The 21,750-nt window shown below is 40.2% G+C and overlaps 4 protein-coding genes across 4 annotated transcripts in view; 1 reads left to right on the top strand and 3 right to left on the bottom strand.

Annotated features, from left to right (window-relative positions):
• The window catches only part of LOC109966755 (NEDD8-activating enzyme E1 catalytic subunit-like), a 6,340-nt gene extending 2,843 nt beyond the window's left edge, over positions 1 to 3,497 (bottom strand). The window contains exons 1-11 of the mRNA XM_020611870.1: positions 3,263 to 3,497; positions 3,115 to 3,153; positions 2,597 to 2,720; positions 2,391 to 2,471; positions 2,193 to 2,275; positions 1,917 to 1,997; positions 1,767 to 1,810; positions 1,615 to 1,679; positions 1,377 to 1,532; positions 382 to 484; positions 128 to 262 (exon numbers count right to left, since the gene is read on the bottom strand). Of these exons, the coding sequence (XP_020467526.1) occupies positions 128 to 262; positions 382 to 484; positions 1,377 to 1,532; positions 1,615 to 1,679; positions 1,767 to 1,810; positions 1,917 to 1,997; positions 2,193 to 2,275; positions 2,391 to 2,471; positions 2,597 to 2,720; positions 3,115 to 3,153; positions 3,263 to 3,282 (931 nt within the window). The 5' untranslated portion in view covers positions 3,283 to 3,497. The remainder of the gene's footprint in view (positions 1 to 127; positions 263 to 381; positions 485 to 1,376; positions 1,533 to 1,614; positions 1,680 to 1,766; positions 1,811 to 1,916; positions 1,998 to 2,192; positions 2,276 to 2,390; positions 2,472 to 2,596; positions 2,721 to 3,114; positions 3,154 to 3,262) is intronic.
• Positions 3,498 to 3,948: 451 nt separating this feature from the next.
• Positions 3,949 to 8,714, top strand: LOC109966754 (PRA1 family protein 3-like). The gene is made up of 3 exons (XM_020611869.1): positions 3,949 to 4,247; positions 4,996 to 5,213; positions 7,347 to 8,714. The coding sequence occupies exons 1-3, from the start codon at positions 4,066 to 4,068 to the stop codon at positions 7,520 to 7,522; spliced, it is 576 nt and encodes a 191-aa protein (XP_020467525.1). The 5' UTR covers positions 3,949 to 4,065; the 3' UTR covers positions 7,523 to 8,714.
• Positions 8,715 to 9,531: 817 nt separating this feature from the next.
• Positions 9,532 to 11,984, bottom strand: lmod3 (leiomodin 3 (fetal)). The gene is made up of 3 exons (XM_020611849.1): positions 11,656 to 11,984; positions 9,860 to 11,476; positions 9,532 to 9,606 (listed from the first exon to the last, which is right to left on the bottom strand). Exons 1-3 carry the CDS (start codon positions 11,938 to 11,940, stop codon positions 9,559 to 9,561), a joined length of 1,950 nt encoding a protein of 649 aa, XP_020467505.1. The 5' UTR covers positions 11,941 to 11,984; the 3' UTR covers positions 9,532 to 9,558.
• A 753-nt stretch (positions 11,985 to 12,737) lies between these two features.
• The window catches only part of frmd4bb (FERM domain containing 4Bb), a gene marked incomplete at its 5' end in the record, with an annotated part of 14,791 nt that continues 5,778 nt past the window's right edge, over positions 12,738 to 21,750 (bottom strand). Inside the window, 13 exons of the mRNA XM_020611847.1 lie at positions 12,738 to 13,622; positions 14,510 to 14,629; positions 15,064 to 15,196; positions 17,233 to 18,008; positions 18,228 to 18,395; positions 18,619 to 18,766; positions 18,865 to 18,918; positions 19,006 to 19,234; positions 19,654 to 19,770; positions 19,885 to 20,018; positions 20,212 to 20,353; positions 20,439 to 20,577; positions 20,770 to 20,846. Of these exons, the coding sequence (XP_020467503.1) occupies positions 14,512 to 14,629; positions 15,064 to 15,196; positions 17,233 to 18,008; positions 18,228 to 18,395; positions 18,619 to 18,766; positions 18,865 to 18,918; positions 19,006 to 19,234; positions 19,654 to 19,770; positions 19,885 to 20,018; positions 20,212 to 20,353; positions 20,439 to 20,577; positions 20,770 to 20,846 (2,235 nt within the window). The remainder of the gene's footprint in view (positions 13,623 to 14,509; positions 14,630 to 15,063; positions 15,197 to 17,232; positions 18,009 to 18,227; positions 18,396 to 18,618; positions 18,767 to 18,864; positions 18,919 to 19,005; positions 19,235 to 19,653; positions 19,771 to 19,884; positions 20,019 to 20,211; positions 20,354 to 20,438; positions 20,578 to 20,769; positions 20,847 to 21,750) is intronic.

Genomic DNA, 21,750 nt, shown 5'->3' with positions numbered 1-21,750 from the left:
TCATGTTTTTAATTTCATCACAGTATAGGTACTTGTGAAAGAGATGCCTGTTATTGTAAGAAATGTATTAGTTCTGCCAAACAAACAATAAACAGACTGAAATTCCACATTAGACTTGAGCAAATTCTAGTCTCTTTATTCACAGGCTCACCTTGAGTGAGTCTGTATGTCACTCCTGTAATGTTAAACTCTGCAGCTCTTTCTTGGGCTCTTTCAAACACCCACTGGATGTGCTCTGGACTGTCTCCATCTAAGCTGGTGTCTAGAGGAGGAGGAGGAGGAGGAGGAGCCGGCTGTTAATCTTTACTGTAATAATGTACACAGTCAGAAGGTAACATGATTTGATTAGATGCGGAAAAGTAAAAATAAATTATGGCTTGCCTCCAAATGGCTTCTCTTTGGGCCACTGTAAGATTCTGACATATTCAATGCAATGTTCAGGTAGCCTCGGCATTGATGCAATGGTGCACATGGGGAAATTAATCTGTAGATAATAAAATTTAAGTTTAGGCATAATAGCATTTAAAGCACTACTTTTCTGTTGTGCACAAAGAAAGCAGCCAAAGAACTGTTACACTACCCAACGAAGGCAAAACCACAGTAAATACATATTTGGCCAAAGTTGAGCTGATCTTTCCAAGTCCATCTCTCCATGTCCTGTCCATCTCTCTGTATTTGACATGTTTTACTCTCATTTTTGTTAACTCTGTAGGTTTTTGCAGGTGACGCTCTTTTTTTTGATAGCCGTTGATGAAGCTGGAACTGAGAAACATCACCTCCTGTGCATCACAGATGCTTTTTACTAGAGATGCACCAACAGAAACAGGAGAATGTTTGCTACATCATTCCTACTGAGCACACAGTTCTTTTTTTAAGTGTGTGTAGTTTGTAATTGCTGTGTTTTACACCAGGTCGGATACACTGTACATATACATACATCAATTGTAGCCTGTAATTCTCTCATTGTGTACCATTTGTCAGAGATTTGGACATAGTTCCTCTTCTCCAAGGTGCTTCTGTGGGCTCCTCTGTGTGCTGTTTGTACACCAAGTGCTTTTAATGCGCTAGTGAACACATGCCCTGTACTGACATGAGGGTGAACCTCACGCAGATGACATGATACAAGCTGCACATGAAAGGTGGACTGTTGTGCCTCTAAGCCTGACTGTTACAGATTATCTTAAGGCCGGTCACCAGTCAAGGCCGGTCATGCTAAAAACCAGCCATTTCATCTTCTCCAATCGATCAGTGCATCTTTACTTCTTAAAACAAGTCAAACCCCACAGCAGAAAGGTTTAGTATTAACTTATTATTTATGAATTTACATATGACTCTTAACAGTGACACTAGAAGATAGATTGCTGCTGAAGAGAGACCTGTGGCGGGTACAGCTCCAGTGTGCAGTCAATGCATGCAGTCATGCCAGGGAGGATGACACGGGCATTTCCTTTAAAACCCTCGGTTCCTCCATCGATGAGGGGAATAATGGAGCTGGGATCCAGGACACCATCTTCATAACTCAGGAGGGATATCTAGAGAAGGCAACACCAATCCCAACTCAACACTGTAAAAGCACTGAAATCCAATCAGCTGAAAGTAATTTGTCTTTCCTACCAACATCCCGTTCATCCAGCGTCTGGCAATGATGGAATCCAGCCCACAGACTATGATGTGGAACTCTGCAAAGAGATGAGTGTTGTAAACCTCTGAGGTGTTTACACGGTAAACTCTGTTAATGCATGCACCTAGAATAAAACCCCACTTACGCCTGTAGAAAGACTCATCAAAGTCTTGGATCTTTTTAAAGTGACTAAATATTATTAATAAGGAAAAATGGTCAAGATAAAATATTTTATACAATGTGAACTAAACTTGGGATGTGATTCAGCTGTGAAAACTGTTGCTGCAAAGGATACGGGACGACTTTACACCCAGGGATACGTCTGTTGATGAAGTCAGCAGCCACGTCTGCTTTTGCTCGTCCAACATCTTTAGGCCTAAATAAATGAACAAATCAATTAATTATAGGACATATGAGATGTCATATACAATGTAATTTTAATCACACAGTAATTGTTACAGTACTAAAGTCACCAAGAGGCAAAATTATCATGCTGTGACAGGGTCTGTCTCATTTATTTTCAAAGGGCTGTCAGACAATAACATCTTGAGAGAAACAGAGGCAAACCTACCTGAAAAGAAACTGCCTGTTGAGGTTGGACAAATCAATAATGTCCATGTCAACCACATGAATAAGGCGAAACCCAAACAGAGCCTAAAGCACAGCAACACTACATAAGAGCTTTTGTAAACCAGTAAACAGTTTGTCTTTGTTCTGCTTACCCCAGAGTAAACACATGAATATAATGTAGATTAAAGCTATGTCCTACCAGATTTTTGAGAAGTTCACACCCAAGCCCTCCTGCCCCGATGACCAGAATCTTGCACGTCTCCAACAAAAACTGTAGTGACTGAGATAAAGAAACCACCAGAATGTTTAGAGAACAGAAATGTACTTTGAAACACCACACTGGACTGATTCTGTCTGACATACAAGGGGCATGCATTCTGTTTCATGGAAAGATTTCTGTATCACCTCAGTGCTTGGCTCAAAGTCAGGATGGGTGAACGGGCCGGGCCTTTCCAAAAACTTCCTCACGTGATTCCACCGGCCATCCCAGTCACAACCACCGTCCTTGTGTCCACCATCTACAGCCATTCTGGACACATAACACATCAAGACTGAATGTGCACAGTTAATTTCTCCATATTTATCCATATTATGCCATTTACCCTTATATGTACTTTTAATTGTCTCTCTTTTTCAGTTTTAACTCAAAACGTGCTGAAGATTAGTATGTAGTATGGACTTGGTGTAAGGTTGTAATGTGCTGGTCATTCCAGGGTTGTTTTGTAACGACGTCCCTGAATTACGTGTCTGTCAGTGGGAAAGGATTCACTGTATAAATGGAGAACGTGTACAAACAACTAACTAGGTTATTAGGACTGTCTCTTGCTAGCATATATTCTATCTTCTGGCCCAGTAGTCGCTGCTCGCTGTGCAACGCGAACCTGCTACCAGTCAGAGACCTTTATTTAACATTCGTCACTAACTTCTCAGTCAGGTCTTCTATTCGCCTTCTTTTCTTCTCCCTAGAAGAAGAACGCAAACAAGGTTCAACCATGCTAAGTTAATGGAAAAAAGAGAGTTTAGCTACGAAAGAACAGCATTTAACAGCTTTTTTCGTCCATTGAGACTTACGGCTCCTCGGCATCCGCCATACTTTCACGGTCCCATGTCCTCGAATCTGACTGCTGTGTTCACGAGTGTCAAAGCTGCGGCAGCGTACACAGCAGCCCTAATTGTCTATAAAAGACTGTTTTCCTCCTGTTTCAGACAAACAAATGAAAAGCCAAAGAGGTCAAAAAGGTCTTCAAGACTGTAACTTGATCAAGCATAGATAGATAGGGGCATTATGGGGAATCTGCCAGGTGCATCTCCTCTCGGGCATTCTGGAGGACGCAATCAAATGTATTTTCGCCCCCAACACATTTTTATCTTGGAAATGTATTATTAGCAAAATAAAACTGTGTTTTCTGGATTCAAGCTTTCTTTGTATATACATTACTATTATTATTATTATTATTATTATTATTATTGCACATTATATTTCAGCTTGAATCTTCAATTAAGAAGTGCTTTTAAATCTGTCTATAACATTTAATTTTTTAATTGTTTAAACTAAACATCCATAGTTTCTTTCATTGTTTACATTAAATAACTTTCATGGTCCTACAGTATGTTTTATTTTACTCTCTGGTGGTGCCGTCGATTTACAGTAGGATGGTACTGCTGCGCATTGTAGGACGCAGCTCTGAAATTCCAAGCACTTCGTTGACAATGTGACTCGAGATCTCGCGAGAGTACAACTTCTTGCTTGACTCCTTTCCTCCTCCTTTCTCAGTGCTCAAACTGTGGTCACCTGACCTACAGAAAATATTACGCAGAGCGTATGGGTATGTTTGTGTTTGTGTTTGTGTGTCGTTTATCAATACGTTGAAGACATGGCAACCAAGATGGAGCTTGCACCTTTCAGACCGTGGAACGATTTCTTCCCCGGAACGGACCGTTTTGCTAAACCAGAGTTCGGAGATTTAGCAAAGTGGAACAACAGAGTGATCAGTAATTTACTGTACTACCAGACGAATTATTTCGCCGTGGCTCTGGTGGTTTTCGTCATTGTTGGGTAAGTTGGAAAATGCTAGTGCGTTCAGGAGAGCATCTGTGGCTCTGTGTTTAACTAGCCTGCATACCTTCTACCCACACCCATTCTGACTACACGGGTTATTTCAACGTAACAATTGGCGTCGCTGTGCCAGCGTAACGTTACCGCTCGTGTAGCCCTGCCTTTTAGATCTTTATCCCACTTGGCCTATGACTTTTTGTTTTATAAACACGTATCGTATTCGGTAGCGATGCTATCAGTACAACAACGCAAATGTTCTGCTAAATTGTGTTACCTTGTCGAGATTTGTCTGTGGATTCACTAACCCCATCCCTCACCCAAACCACTTTCAGAGTCGTAGGTACTGTAGCACGTCTAGATGGGTAACGTTAGCATAATTTGACAGAACAGCTGGAGCTAACACTGTGTGTACCTGCTTACTGTTCTCAACGGAAACGAAGAATCACAGATTCTCTTTAGGATTAAGTTACTTATTGGGATGTTGACAGTTTTTGAGAATCTGTGATGCTACATCAGATGCGGAGCTCCTATAATAGCTACACATCACTGGAGCCAGCTGGCTGTGACTGTGCATAAATGACATATGATTTGATACTCTTCTTTGAATAGAGCATGATGAGTAAAGGCCTGCAAGCATCTGACCGCTTTTGGTTTACAGCAAACTAGCCAGAATGTTATTTATTTATGCTATTTAAAACATTCTTATACCGATTTAAGTGCAATGTTGTTTTCCTGTTCCAATAATCAGGTTCATGAACCCACTGGGCATGTTTCTGGGAGGAGCTGTGGTCACGCTGGTCTTCATGGGTTCAGTGTGGGTAGGAGAGAACAAAGCTATCATCAAGAACTTCAAAAAGAACAACCCCACCCTGTTTGTCATTGGGGTTATGGTGACCAGCTACTTTCTGCTGTCTCTCTGCGGTGGTGTCATGGTATTAATCTTTGGTATCACCTTCCCTCTGCTGTGTAAGTCTGGGTGCATTCAGTGCAGTTACAAATGCATTTTCAACACCAGACCATTTAAATACAGGATACAAGTCCTCTTACTTTTTGAAATCTGTTAATAATATAAACAAGTTGTAAAGTTAAGTTCTATATAGGCTTTTCAAATTAAGGGGATTATAGCCACAGGTTATTATTAATCAACTTATTGCTGAAATAGTAAGACCAGAATTAAAATTTTACTCAGTAATGGGATTTGTAATAATAATAAAGTTAATTCAAATAAAACCTTGAATGCAGCTAAAAGTGCATACTATTAAAGAGTATTAAAACATTTAATCTGACTAAAAAGTAGCAACCAAACAATTCACAACAGAGTCAAACTGAGTAGAAAATATTGTAATTTTAAATAAAATTAGAACAAGAAACTAAAAAGTAAGGTTTAAATGACATGTATCAAGATGATACTAGAAGGAACTGCAGAGGTTGCATTTAATTTTTTTCTGGTCAGGTTGCTCCACAGTGCTGAGCTCCACACTTCTTCTAACCTGTTGTTACTGTAGTGTTTGATGACCCAAGGCAGCGGCTCGGACTATAGAGAGAGAGAGAAACAGGTGATCAGCTGTAGAGGGGTTAAATAATTTAGTTTTGTAAACTAGTAATAAAATTTTAAAATCCATTCTAAAAGAGACAGCCAGTGTAAAACGTTCAAACAGCTGTTGGTTAAGACTAGCAGCTGTATTTTGTACAGGCTGTACAAGCTAATTTCCTGGGTTTAAAAGAACATTTAAACAGTCCAGTTGAGATGAGACTGAAGCATGAATTGGTTATTTTGCACCACAAGGTGCAAGATGTGGTTTAACCTTTCTTCTAAGGTGGAAAACCTTAATGACACAGTTAATCTGCTCTGTTAAATTTAAGTCTCATTCTGTAATGACACTCAAACATTTTACCCCTGATTGAACCTGTTTTGCAAGAGTTAGGGTGGTTTAAAGTTGTAGCTTTCTTTAGTTCAACCGCAATAAACTTGTAAAAATAAAATATTCCCTTATTTAATTTTAAATACTTATTAGTCATCCAAGTAGTAATACTCTTTAAAAATATTGTTGAAAAGTTTAGACTGTACAATAGGTGCTCTACCTTAGGTGTCAGCTATTTTGGAAAGTTTCCTTTAGATAACAAGTAATCACAGTCCCACTTAGAATTAATTAGGTTTAAAAAAAATTCTCTGCAACTTTGTGATTTTTGACATGAAAATGGAAAGGATCTGCTAACTTTGTTGCATCCAGTAAGTTTCCTCAATGACACTGGATATTTTACTTGTAGTGAGGACAACTGCACTTTAAATTGTCCCACTAACTTTAGGAACTAGTGACACTTTAACTATATGTTTATTATTAGGAACCCCTTTAGCTGATGTTGAACATCCGCTACTCTCCCTGGGGTCCACACGGCGTCTGTACAGATTTAGTTCTCTCAACATTGTGTTCCCTGCGACATTTTGCAAACACGTGTTGGCAAATTTACATTAAGAAAAAAAACTGTGGTGAGTCACACAGGGATGCATAACTGAGGTTTTTCTGTGGGTGAACAAGTTTTTCCAAACGTTCTTGTTCTGACTCACTCGAGGTTGAACAGCATGTACGGTATTACAGACATGCATTTTACTCATGGCACAGATTTGGAAATGAAATAATTTCAGGGACGGCTACACTGTCAAGTAAATCTATAGTCTTGGATTTGCTACAGGTCTCTAAATACAGTACAATAATCAGCACAGCGGTTTAGATAATTGATAGGTTGGATCGTTAGGGGAAGTATTGCAGCTTCAGCATGGTGGCAGATAAATGAGGCGGTGTGCTTGCCTCCCAGGAGGCCTGCCCACTGCTGCCTGTGTGGATGGATTGCTATGGGTTGTTGATTTGAACAGAGCTACATTTACTGACTGATGTCATGTGTTCAGTATCCGCATGGCATGGGAATAAAACATACGGCTATCCTGACACATGCTTTCAAGTCTGGGTTTCAGCAGTATCACATTTTGTTTTGTTACAGTATATTCCAAAGATGTATTACAGAGAAAATCATCTAAAAATGTGTGAGTCTTATTTTTGCATTGATAAAAATAGGAATAACTCCCTGTTGTTGTTCTTGTAGTGATCCTGATCCATGCCTCTCTGAGACTGCGCAGTATGAAGAACAAACTGGAGAACAAGATTGAAGGTGTCGGGCTGAAGAAGACCCCCATGGGCGTCATCCTGGACCTCCTGGATCAACAGGAGGAGAAAATTAATAAGATTCAGGATTTTATTGAAAGCAAACTGAAGGATTAAAGCTCTAGTGAAGAGTGTACCAAAGGAAAACAGTGTCATACAATACAGATTAAAATAGTATTGTGTTAAGTTTTCATCCCCGATACACATAAAGTTACTGAAGTTTGCATTCCCATACTTTTTATCCTATTTTTGTTTACTTTATCTTATATACGCTTGTGGTGGTTTACACTGTCCAAAGCATACAGATGGTTACTAACAACAAGATTTGCACAATCACTATGTGGATTCGATGTTGAGAGGCACCGGCCAATAAAGCTTACCAAAGGTCTGAGCATTCCTGGGTTCCAAAAAAAAAGAAGCTCCCTTGCTTACAACCCATTTTCTTCTCCATGATGCCTGTGTATTTATTTCAGCAAAATAAAGCAGAATGTCTGAACACAGTGCAAGTATTAGATATTGGTTGTATTTGTTCTAAAAAAGAAATCAGATCCTTTCAGTTGGCTACCTCTGAAAAGCATGTTAAACGTTCTCACCGAGTACACCCAACGCAGTTAAATGCTTATTAAACAGCAGTGACTGTGGACTTGTTATTTCAGGTTCTGTTCATATACTGAGCTGAGACCAGTCATAGTCTCATGTCCCCAGTAATAATCCTGGTGTTTAAATATTCCCATTCCGAAAAATTTGTCCATACAGTTCCTGACTATACAAGCTGGTCTGAGTGTATCCCCTCTAATCACAGCTATGCAATATTGTAAAACGAATGGCAAGTGCAGCTTTATTGTTTAAATATTATGTGATGTGTGTTTATTGTAATGTCTCTTTATTTTCATAATACAGCATGCAGAAATGTATAAAATGACTCCAGGGTACAGAGTATACATATAACCTGAGGCCAAAGTATGGATTAAACTGACATTTTAACTTACCTCTTCATTAGTAATTACTGTACTAGAGACATCTTGTGCTATTTCCCATCAAGTCCACTTTCCCTCTAAAGAAGAGAAAATAAGTAAGTGTTCATTTTATACGGCTACTGCTGACAGTAAAAGCACTTGTTTCCTGTTGCTTTTCACACATTGCCTGCATGCTTCGTTCACACCTGGCAGGTTCAGAGAGACAGTTTGTTATATGGATGCTACATTGTATATTATCTGTTTTTATGTGACTTTTTCATCCTTGACAAATGATGAAATCACAGAACCGAAAATACATCTGTCCCCTATGAAAATAAAAATAACTTCATTTATGTTGCAGTCATTTTTCAGTGTGAATGTATAGATTTATCACCAATGTTTTAGTTCTCGTTTCCCTATTTGGATTAAACTCAAAGCAAAGCAGTGGAGTGTAGGCTATTACTAAAATGGATGAAAGCTTATTTATGATGGCTGAATAGTGACCTAATGATCAGCCTCCCAAAGCAGCTTGTGGACTGTGTCATGTGATGTTTGGCTAATTATGTTTATGGCATCTATTTACGAGATTCTGACTTATCTCCCCTTATGAAAAACGAGAGACTAACTTGTACCTTTGGTTGTTGTTTCATGTCTGCACCTCTAAAAACTGCAGTTATTCACTGTGGCTGTCGTTAGTTTGTCACTGATACACTACACACTGCTATTTAGTTATAATAAAAATAATAGGGCTACGAATCACAAGGCAAAGAACAGGAGATTTTAATAGCAAAAGGTAAGTACGTAAACAGGTTAACTCCATATGTATCATCCAACCTACACATCTGCTCTACTAATGTGTTTGTGCCACAAACTCATATATTTGAACAATGTGTAAAAGCCTTCTGCAAACAACCAACATTTTTTACTCTCCTCTGTTCGTCAGAGATAGGATGAAATGGGTAATTTTATTAAAAATTAAATATTTATAGTTATGACTTCTAAAGATGAGCATTTAGCGAGATAACATAAAGGTGGCACAATAAGCAGCAAATAATTTTTTTTTAATGTGTAATGAAAAACAGCAACAACACTCTTAATTTACAGCTATTTGAGTTGAGTAGTTTTAGGGTGACTAACACCAGAGAAGTTTAAATAGACACGGCGTGCTGCAGAAAACAAGCAGCTGAAGTTCTGAGCTCAGAGGAGACTCGTTTCACTTGATTCCAGGGCTTTAGGGAGCGGCACCTGCAAGCAGCAACAAAGGATAAGACATAAAATGTTTGTTCACTTTCTAGGTCATTATATGTATATTAGCCTAGAACAACTTTCAACTTTATCAACATTTAACAAAATCTGATACATTCACATATGAATGCTCTCCTGTTTGGAGAGCCTTAACAGTCACTGAGTAATAAAAAATAAATATAATGTGACAAATCTAATGATTAGTCCTAACCACAGGATCCCAACTACTGATCTCTAACTGTCAAATACTCACAGATTTGAGATAGGCCACACTGCTTTTTTTGATCTCATTTAGGAGCTGGTCACGTGGAGTGACATCAACTTTTGGCGGCACTCGTCTGCGAGGAACAGGCTTCAAAGTCTTGATCACATCAGTCAGGTTGGACTTTTCGTCTTTCATCACTGCAACCTTCACTTTGGGAGTCTTCCTCAGTTGGAAACTGGGCCTCTCTGCTCTCTTGTCATCCCGCGGGTCCAGCTCCAGAAAAGGGTCACGTTTTTTGGGGGTCCTTTTCAGCTTGACGTCCTTTAACGGATTGGCTGGTTCGGCACTTGGTTGTACGGTGGGAATTCTTTTATGTTTGAGCTTCTTTTGAGGCTCTGCTTTCTTTTGAGGCTCTGGCTTCTGTGCCTGCTGGTGTGTTGGAGCTACAGTGCTCGGTTCTGACAAGGGTGGGGCAACAAGGCCATTTTCCTTCAGGAGCTCTAGGGGTGGTATGCAGCCCAGCCTCTCAAGTAAACCGGGTGGCAGGTTGAGATCGCTCTCATACATCTGCATCAGCTCCTTTTGCTCCTTCATTTGCTGCTTCCTCTGCTCCTCCTTCCTCAGCTGCCTCTGGCGGTCAAGATTCCTGGTTAAAATGTTGGTCACCACCATCCTGGGCCCTGGCTGTTCAAACTGGTAGCCCATCTTCAGGAGGGTGTTGTTGGCCTTGAGCAGGCGTGAGATCTCCATCTCTGCATGGTGCCCCAGCATGTGCCTCTGGTTGTGAAATCGCAGCTCTGTGAGAGTCTCATTGAACTGGAGGCAGCGGATGATGGCGACGATGCCCTTACCTGTTATAAAGTTGGACTCAATGTTCAAAGTGGTAATGCTGCGATTCTCTCGTAACATGTTTGCCAGGCTGAATGCTATGTTTTCATCAACACCAGTGTTGGCTATACTGAAGGTTTTTACATGTTTGTTCTTCTTCAGGGCACTGACATAGTCTAAGAGCATCTCTTTGGGAATGTTTTCTATGTTGTTGAGGTTTACCTCAGTGACAGAGGGGTTGTTGTTACGGATCTTATCAAGTGTCGATTCCAAATTTGTCTCATTTCCTGAAGGTCTTGATGTGATTTTTATATTACTGAGTGCCAGCTTTGGAATTTTTAATTTGTTAATTTTTTTCTCTTCTTTCTGTGGGAGCTTATCGTTGGTTTCTTTTATCTCTGCCTCCTCTGGAGCCATTCTGGGGAGCAAAGAGTCCTCCGATTTAATTTCATTTTTCTCTTCAGTGTGTGATGTGCTGTATTTGGTGGCTAAGCTCTCAGTCTCCTTCTCCTTTGGGTCTGGAAAAGGCTGATCTGTATTGCTTTGTGTTATGTTTTCTGTTTCATCCTCTGCAGGACCTACATGTTTGTCTGTGTTCTCATGTTTGTCTGTGATCGCAGTTAGCTTCTCCTCTTTCTTGTGGTTCACATCCACCTTGTTGTCCTTTTCATCCTCATAAACCTCTTCAACAATTTCCTCAATTATCTCCTCTATAACGTCCTCTCCATCTGTACCATCTACAGCTTCTTCCACAATGATTTCTTCTATCACTTCATATTTCACATCTTCTGTGTTTTCTTCTTTTTCTTTCTTTTCAGCTTCCTCCCTCAACATTTTCTGATGAAAATAATAAATCAGAACATCAAGATTAGAACTGTGCTAATCCAAACATGGTGGAAGGAGTTTTACTCTGCTCCAGGATTTCACATGCTAATTTTCGTACTTTCTAAAGGATATGTTTGATATTATAGACTGATCTTTCCATGACCTTTCCATGATATTTTCTGACCCCTTACCTCACTGGGCAGCAGAGTAACAGGCACTCGTTCTTCTTCAAACATGCGCTTGGACTCCTTCTCCCAGAAGAGGTAATCAACCAGGGATCTGTGGTCGAACGTCCCAGTAGGAGTCTTTTCTGTCTGGTCCTTTTGTCTTTGTCCAACAGGTACACTTTCATCTGGGGCAATAATATTATCCATCTCACTCTGGAGCTCCTTAAGCTCCTCAGGTGAAAGCATAGCAAGGAGTTCATCCTCATCAATGTCTTCTTCATTGAGATCATCGTTTCTGTCGTTTGACATATTTGTGCCCTGTTTCTTGCTTTTGTTGATCAAATGGAAGGATAACTTTTGTCAAATCTATGACAGAACAGAGCAAACTGCCTCTGACTTTGACTTCAGCTAGAAACTGTTTGCCCCTGCCTCATGTGGAGTCTAAAATTAAACTCTGTGAACTGTGTGGAAGATATTTAAAGTACAAGGGGTATAAGGTGGAGCTCTTGAGAGTTCTGGAGAACTTCCAGAGCTCTCCAGAAAAATAGTTATATAAAATATTGCCTTCGAAGTGCTGCACAACAACAATCACAGCCAGAGGAGGTCTTTGAGGGAATTGATACTTAGTTCTGATATTTTTTTTAGATTATACTTCAAAGAAAATTTGATACATACCTTGTGGGAATTTCTTTTAAACGACACCCTGAAAATTAAAAACCCTTAAGGGATCAGTCTGACATTTTGCCAAATCATTTTTCTGACTTTTGTGCAGAGTTAGATGAGAAGATTGTTGCCACTCTCATATCTGTCCTTGAAAGGTTTTTTTTTATATCATTTGTTTACTTTATACAAAAACCAAAGTGTAAAATTAGTTGAAGTTTAAGTGAACTGAGCAAAACAGCAAAAAACTGTAGCCTGATATTTAACATACGGTTATGACAGTTGTATTGCTATATATATATATATAAAGCAAATATTAAATTTCCCAAAATGTTGAACTATTCCTTTAAGGATCACTTCCTTGCTCAATTGCAGAACCTGAACTGATTGTTTACCAAGCACACAAGCCTATTAAAGAAAGTGACAACATCCATGTGTGTCACACATGTATTTATTAACATCCTTGGTTCCCAATGGAAAATACTTTATGACAACATCTAACAATATTTAACTACTCACTGACTACAAATATGTGAGAAAACAAATAACAAGACATGAATATGATTTTTTACAACAGTGGTCTTCTGTTAATATAAAAAGAAGTTTTTATCAAAAGCTTGATGTTCTCACCATGCATTTTAAAACACATTACAGCACCAACAAAAAGAAATGGTTCTATAAGCAATATGAATGTAATACATTCAGATTTAAATTTTAAAGAAAGTAAGAAATTGAAATTCACCTAACACACAGTCTGTCCTACTGATGATCAAATCAGTTCTTGTCACATTTGTGAACATTTCAAATTTAGTTTTCAAGTTGAATGTAATATTTATGACTATTTTCATCCTAGTAACTGAGATTAAAATTGTGAAAATCATTTTTTCTATACTGTTTTGTATACGACAACAGCCAGTTCCTTTTAAAATTACATGGATTTGGATTCGGTAAAAACATTGCATCTTTTTTCTTCTTTAATACACAATGGGGTGTATTAAAATGAATCTAGTGTGGTTGTGCAACAGCTTAAAGTTTACTGACACATTCTCATCTGCCTGTACAATTCATCCAATCCAAGGCACAGGGGAAAGTCATTCAAGAGTGTCATCACTGTGGTCAGAGTTTAGTTTAACATCAGAACAGCATACACCTAGACTCTGCCAAGATGGACGGAACATCTTCCACGATAATTATGGCAGTCCAAGAATTTGTGTACAGCATGTGTTTCACCTTCTTTCTCTTCAAGTGCTGCTAGCCATGGCTTTACATGTGTCCTAGTTTAGTCTGGTTCTCTTCAGTGGATGCTCATGTAGCTTCTGTCCAGAAGAACTCTGTACAGAAAGTCACAGAAGCAGATGTCAAATACAGTAGTTCAAGTGTTTGAGAACAAGAAATACATGATTTAACATTATGATAAAACCAAGAAATGGAAATGGAAATATAGTAAACTGAAGAATCCACATTAGTTTGTGAGTGTGAGGAAAACTTGCTACTTTTTAGCTGAGCTAGCAGCATAGCTTTAAGGATAGCACTGCCAGCTTTGGTCCACACTGAAGTATCTCAACAACTACTGGACAGAATGTCATGAAGTTTGACACAGACATTTGTGTTTGCTTGGGCTAAAATGTAATAACTTTGGTGATCATTGGGTCAAAATTCAAATTTGTCCAGTCCTTTGTTTTATGACTAAATACCTACAGAACTAATGACATTCCCATTAGCCTAACCTTCACTTTGTCTTTAATACCAACTATCAAATATTGGCATACTAACACACTACACTAAGATGGTGAACATAGTAAGAAGACCACTTGCTAATAATCAGTATGTTAGCATTATCATTTTCAGCATGGCAGCATGCTGATGTTGGCAATTAGCTCAAAGCATCGCTGTGCTTACATACAGCTCAAGCATGCAGAGCTAAAATTGCTTTAGACTCTTATTCTTGTTACTTATTAATCAATCATGTGATAAACACTCCCAGATATTTCCTTGCCTTGATGTGTGTCAGGTGCAAGATCAAGATAATGAATGAAACATTTCTGAGCACATACAAAGATGCTGTACCTGAAGAAAAGAACACAACCAACCATAATATGAAAATGCGGATGATGTGATTAAATCATCTATAATGAAGTAACAAATGAATGAGGATGGAATATCAAATTGAAGATGACTGGTGACGTGACACAAAGCAGCTTGCCGTGTTTGGTCTCACCCTTAAGCGCTAGCATGGTTGTCTGGTGGTTCATCTGTACTAGTGGCCTCAGCGCCAACCACCTCAACTGACTCAGTTTTATTAGGCATTGTGTCAGACACTTTGTTTTCTGTAGAAAATCTGCACAAGTGATCATTAATCATCAAAACTGAAGGAGGCAGGGGAGGAAGAAATGGGAGACCTCAGGATTACATTTGTTACGAGTTGAATAGACACACTAGCAGAATACATTGAAAAGATAAAACCTCTTTTTTTTGCAGATGCTCAGAAATACAATGTGATTTTTCATTCAGAAGCAGAGCAGCACACAAAACAAAAGCCTTGAATTGCAACAGACATCTATTAAAGGGCAGTGACATCTGTTCCTCCCACTGAGCATTGATGTGGGGGGACATTAGCAGGCTAATTACTGTATCCTTAAGATAGCAACCAACATTTCATCTGAAATGCCACTAATTAAACAGAAAGAACAACCCCCCAGTTGTCTGTGACTGACTCACTTCCTCTTGCATCCATAGCTTCAGTGTGTATATGCAGTGCACTGCAGCACTCACCTGCTGTCTGTAGGGCTGCGGTTGAAGGGAGACGCATGAGCTCCAGGATACTGAGGTGTGTCAGCTGTCTCATACTCTGTCAGGCCAACTGCCAGATGATTGCGCCAGTTGCCTGTGCTCTCCACTGAGGACACTGCAAACAAAACAAACACAGAAACACTCAGCTAATGTTGGAGTGTAAAGCAGTAATAACTGTTGTCACTGGAAACACTGTTAAGTACCCATCACATGAAATGGCAATAAGTTATTAACATACTGTGACCGGCAGCTGAAATGAAAACCTAAGGTACTGAGTATGTTTGAAAAACAATTGTAATAAATTACACATACCAATTTATGTCTCTCACATGTTGCAGTACACTTAAAAATGATTTTGACCCTTTCCTCAAGCTCTCATGCAGTGGACAGAATATATTTTTAACCCCACTGGTTAAAAGAGTGGTTTAGAAAACCACTGGTTTAGAAAAACTATGCAGGATCCAATATCCCTCCACTGAAATACACATAAATAAAATTGTATTGGGTGGAGTTCTTTAAGGCATGGATGAAGAAAGTCATAGTGAGAGAGACAAACTCCACTGACTGATACATATTATGTAATAAACACCTGACAGCAGCCTGATATAAAAATGTATCCAACTCTAATTTAGCCAAAGACAAAGGCAGGTTTTATTAAAGGAATTAGACATATCAAGGGAAAACTGGAATGAGGCATGAGTGCACTCTAAATCTATATGTTTGCAACAGGGTCTGAGCTATGCAATACAAAATCCTTCGCAGATGTCAACAGTCAACGTTAGCAGGTTTAAGCAGGATTCTTCTCTGTACATTCCTAAATGCAAAATAGAAACTGGCACGCTCACCTACTGTCTCTGGTCCTAGTTTCTGATCCAAGATTTTTTTGGCAGGATTTAATTTGTGACTTAAATAAAATCATAAGTGTTGATAGTGCTGACATGGAGAGGGAGCCTCTAGCTTTACTTCTTGGCAAGCCTAATGTCTCTCTTGCCCATGACAAATACAGAGCCAGGCAGTTTGACACACTGGCTTTTTATGCAAGAAAATCTATACTCACTGTGTGTGCCTTTGTATTACTTACATTATGGGGACCGAAACCTGTTAACACACTCACAGTGTGGGGACTCCACTGAATTTTAGGGTGGCAACATGGTTTAAGGTTAGGTATTAGGGTTTAGGGTTAGGCAAGTAGTGGTTACGATTAAGTCTACAGGAAATGAATGTAAGTTAAAGTAAAGTCCCCATAAGGAATGAAAACATAGCATGTGTGTGTGTGTGTACTGATCAGCCACAACATGACGACCACCTGACTAATACTGTGTACATAGAAGTCAGTGTGGCAGCTGGTCGGCACTCGTGTCACCCTGCAGCTCACTGTGCATCTCCTGTGAATCTGTTTGTTTCCATAGTTATACTGTCAGGAAGACCACGTGTGTCGACCATTCAGAGAAAAACATGAAAAAAGGCGTGAAAACTGCGCTAGTGAGGCCAAGTTAGAGCTCAACAGCCTCCCCACTAGGTTTGATATCATCACTAAAGCCGCTGAATGTTTCTCTTCATAGAGACCAATGTACAGTATTTCTCATTTTCAACATTTTTAACAAAGATTAAAAGTGGAATCTTTTGAAAAGGTCTACAGTAGGTCGTCCTCATCATCAGTGAGCCGTGGGCGTCCATAACCCTGTCACCAGTTCACTGTCTGTCCTTCCTTAGACCACTGACTAACCACTGCGGACCAGGAACACTCAACAAGACCTGCAGTGTGGGAGATGATCTGACCCAGTTGTCAACCATCACAGTTTGGCCTTTGTCAGAGTCAGTCAGATTCTTATTCTTGCCCATTTTTCCTGCTTCCAACACATCAACTTTGAGAACTTAACATTCACTTGCTGCCTAATATACCCCACACACTGACAGGTGCCACTATAACAAGATAGCCAAAGTTATTCCGTTCACCTGTCAGTAGTCATACTAGTGGTCATACCCTTTCCTGACCTACATGCACTGACACCTCTTCAGTCAAAATTACAAAGTTCATGTATAGTTGTAATGACCTGGGTATGTGTGCTATTACTTTTGCTATTATTATAACCACTAATAGTTTTTCAAATACACATACAAATGAAAGAAAAAACCAATACATCCTGTCACCTGAGGAGAAGGAAGTGGTCCTACTGGAATGGCTGAAGGCCGCTGGCATGGTCTGGTAGCCCAGGCTAAGCTGAGAGCCGCTGTCAAAGTCATATCCAGCCAGCATCCCCCTCCCTCCCTCTCTGTGGCCCTTGCTTCGGTGGTACCAGCCTTTCAGATGCTCTGCCACCAGAGCCTTCTGCATGTTCTTGGCCAACAGTTCATTTCTGGGTCCCTCTCTGCTCCGTGGTGGCCTCATTGTTGCGTAGGGATTTTGGGAAAGACCATCTGCCCGATCACTGCTGTAATGCCTGAATCTCTCATGTCCATGATACCCGTTCATTTGGTAAGAAGGGTTGACGTTGTAGTGGCCTTCGACTTCATTCTCATACACATAGGCACCATTAGTGTAAGGCTCCGAGCAGGGATAGCCGGCAACATAGTAGGCACTGGGTGCATAATTTGAGGTCTCAAATGAATAACTACTGCCAGAATGGTTCTGGAGCAAATTGGGCATGCTCCCTGTATTTCCATACACTTCCACCTTCCTGCGGAGGCGATGCATGGATGAGGTCCGGGAGTCCAGTGTACTGTAGTGAGAGCTGGCCGCATTGCAGAAGTCCAGACTAGACTGACTTGTGTAGGAGGAGCAATCCTCTAACACCTCTGTGCTGTTGCTGCGGTGGGCTGGCGACAAGATGAAGACTGGCTTCTCTGAGTCTGTGTCTTTTCTTCGCTGAGACTGTGATTCCAGACTTCCGCTGCGATGCCTGAAGCAATGAGGAGACCCCTCTGACCTGGAGAAGGGACACAACTTTAACACTGTTTCTTAAAAAAAAAACAAAATCAGTTAGAGGATAATATTTCTTGATCTGTTAGCAAAATACAATTTGTATCAGAGGTTTAGTTGGGGGATGGAGGGGTGGGGGTGGAGCAGGGATTTGGTTGCAGTGAGGTTGTTGTTGAGGAGAAGGAAAGATATTGGGGTTAGCAATGCAGGGTAGTAGAGATCACACCTGAGCTGGCTGCTGCTGTAGGCATTGCGGGTCATAACTGGGGTGGGAGGCATGCTGCGTGGATCTCTAGGAGGTCTGGGAAGGGTTTTGTAGGGACTACTGTGGGTGGAGGAGTCCTCTCTTGGATTCTGATAGTACCGGGAAGCCTCTTGGACTTCAGAAGCTAACCTGAAAGGGTGTGATATTAGGAGAGGATCAAAGGAATGAGGTATGAGGAAAGGATCGAAGCAGCAAACATGACACGGCAAATATTAGGCACACTGTCAAAACATGATATCATTGCTTCATTCCAAGTACAAGGTCATAAAATCAGACGCTCTGAAAGAAGCTACACTTCACTCTAGACCTCACGAAAAAAACAGAGAGCGGGAGCGGCTATCTGTTTCCCTACCTGCTGTGGTTCTTGTTATTATGATGGTCCCTCAGTGCTCCCTGTCTCTCCAAATCATATTCTGGCCCCAGCAATCGCAATGGACTGAGCTGAGGGGAACCTTGGGCCGACCGAGACCGCGGCCTCTGACTGACACTGTCAGAATCATCTGAATATAAAGACAACATGTGGAAAAACAGTGACACTCAATCTTTTGAAAAAATATCATTTTAATAATTATAGCAGTTGGGATTTTAATGCACTCACCATCATCCAGTGGGAGACTAGACAGAGAGCTACAGTCCGAACGGATGAGTTCATCTGAAAAAAAAAGAGAAAACAAATTCATGTTCACTATGAGTATAGCTAAATAATTAATGCAGTGATACAAGTCAACTTGCACCATACCTGCAATGATTACTGAGGCCCGCTGGGTGGGCTTCTTTCCCTTCTTGATTCTGTACTGGTTCATCTCATCCTCTACCTGCTGGAGTTTGTGCATTGCATCCAAACAGTTTCTCCTCCTCTTCTTCTTCACAGTTTTGCACAATTCTGGCTCGTTTGCAAGTTTCTTAGCTGCCTCCACAATCTTTTGCTGCAGAGCAAATCTGCTCTCCAGGTTCCTCAGGACAGGATCCTGCACAAAACACAAGCAGCTCAGTAAATAACGAATATTGATTAATTAATCAAGAAATTATAATCCTCATCATCTGATTTTTCTATTAATTTAAAATGCATTACAAAATAGATCTAATTAGGCTTTGATATGAGGTGGACCTTAGTGAAATTATACACTGCAGATGCAATACTGTCATATTCAGCAAATGAGGAGCTGAGTGCACTTAATGTGATGATAAATATTCTTTTTACTTATTTCACTGCTTGTTCCTATTGAAAATGTAAACCTGTCAAAACCAGTTTAATCTATAGTATATAAAGACATTAGTAAGTAAGTCAGCTCTATACACCGTTATACACTCTAACACTGTTATACACAAACCAATCAGGCATGAATTAATGGTGCATTTGATCAAAGTGCACCAGGTAGTTACAGACCTCATTGTAGGGGAACAGGTCATCTAACTTGAATGCAGTGCCAACTCGCCGTCTAACGTGTGGTGGCTTTTCACCTGAAGAGAGGGGATACTCTTTTGGCAGCTTGCCTGTAAGCTCCTGAAAACACAGAAGAACAAGTGCCCTAGACACTTAAATGAATCAAAATGGCAGTTTAGAAAAAATATATATAGTTTCAGCACATAAGAAGTATAATACAAAATGACTTCTCACCGCCTCTCGCAGGCAAATCTTCTTCAGTTCTTTTGTTTTCTTGGCCAAAATATCTTGGATCTCCTGCTCTTTTTTTCTCAGCTCAGAGAGTTTCTCTTTCTTCTGTTCTTCACTCATTTCAGAGTCTGCAGAACCTGTGAATTACATCCAAAAATGCCATCCATGCTATAAATTGTGATATCATCAGCGTGAGCCAGCTCATGGTTTGTTTTACAGCTTAGTCCCAGACACTTGCGATCAAAAGGCATTTGCGTCTGCAAATAATAATTTATGTTCTAAAATGTCTGATGTACCCTTGTTTCATGATGTGAAATAATTTCAACCAACCTGTTGACACCAGACTCCCATTGCTGGCTGTTATAAAGTTATTCTTGAGGCCTGCTTCTCCCAGTTTGTTTATTCTTGCCCCTCCATGCTCAGTGAGATCCATGGCAATTTCTTCCAAACTCCTTGCTGCTCCTAATTTGGCCTAAAAAATAAGGAAATGTAAAAGAACGATCAGCAGATAACTCAGCTGTAAAAGTAACAGGCAGTGTCTGATAACTGACACTTACTTTGCTTTGCTTTCTGTCCAAGTAGAACTGGTGCTGGCTAATGGCCATGACCCAGATGGTTTTGATCAGGGAATGGCTAGCATACCACGTATGGATGAGCAGGCCTGTCTGCCCAAAGGTGCGTTTGGTTACTGCCCTCCTGTTGCAAGGAAGACACCAAAAAAAACAAATGTGTTTTAAATTAAAAGCTACAGTGAGACAAACGATCTCTTAACGTACATTCTGAAAAGAAAGCAGCTGATTTAGAAGCTAAGCGACTGTAAGCAAAACAAAAATTCAACCAACACAATAACCAGTGGCGTAAACAAAATGCATATCTCCTGCTGCTCACCTGTGTGGATCATTAACTTCTACAGCAAATTTTTTCTCACGGAAGTACAGGTTTTCCAACTGCTTCCACTGGTATAGCTGAAGGTAAAAATGTCACAACAACAATATCTGATTAGGTAAACAGATATTATGCTAGCTAATTCACAATCTGGTTTATACAGAGATCACAGCTGGTGAAATGCCAGAAAAGATGGCTTTACAGTCTGTCCACATTTATTTCTTCAGTCCCAGGGTATATTCATGTTTTATTTCTAAAATCATCTACACTGTGACTACGACCATTATGACAGACACAAAATGAACTATTACAAAATAAAATGAGTAGTGCAGCCTGTTTCAACCACAGTCATTAACAAAAAGCCAGACCCTAACATGAACTGTCATTACAGTCTGGGCCACCTGGCATGCCAGGTCTGCAATAATGCAGGTGTTAGAGAGAGAAGAATGCCACAGGGGGGCATTACACAAAGACTCAACTCAGTATACAACACGTCTCAGGGATCATCACGTCCATCTCCAAGTCACCCAGGCATGAATCATTTATTTAGGTCAGTGATTCACCGTATGTCTGGACAAGATCCGAATGTGAACCAAAGTTAAGAGACAGCACACAGAAACTACACATGGATGCTTTGCGGACGATTTGGTCTCACGCTCAGTAACAAGTATGGATAGGCAAACCTCTGCCCAGTCTTACTTTAAAAAATGTTACTTTTAAAGGTTGATTTTTAACCCAACTTACAAACTAGTAGCTCTAGAAAAACAACGCTCACTCTACTTGCTGTTAAAAAGGTGTAGTATCAAGTCTTACCAGAACAGCGGATGTTCACAATCCTCTCTGGCTTTGCTTCAACGCAAACACATATTTTGTTCTGTCTCCTGTCAGCTCCCGACTTGTCTCCTCAGGTATTCTCTGAACAAACGTGATAACGCCCAAATCCAGCCCCTTTCCCTTTGACATCACCAGCTCTCTCCCTCTTTC

Source organism: Monopterus albus, unplaced genomic scaffold (assembly GCF_001952655.1).
Source record: "Monopterus albus unplaced genomic scaffold, M_albus_1.0 scaffold118.1, whole genome shotgun sequence".
Classification (NCBI taxonomy): Eukaryota; Metazoa; Chordata; class Actinopteri; order Synbranchiformes; family Synbranchidae; genus Monopterus; species Monopterus albus.
The sequence above is the reverse complement of the archived record's forward strand: the minus strand, read 5'-3'. Positions and strand labels throughout refer to the sequence as shown.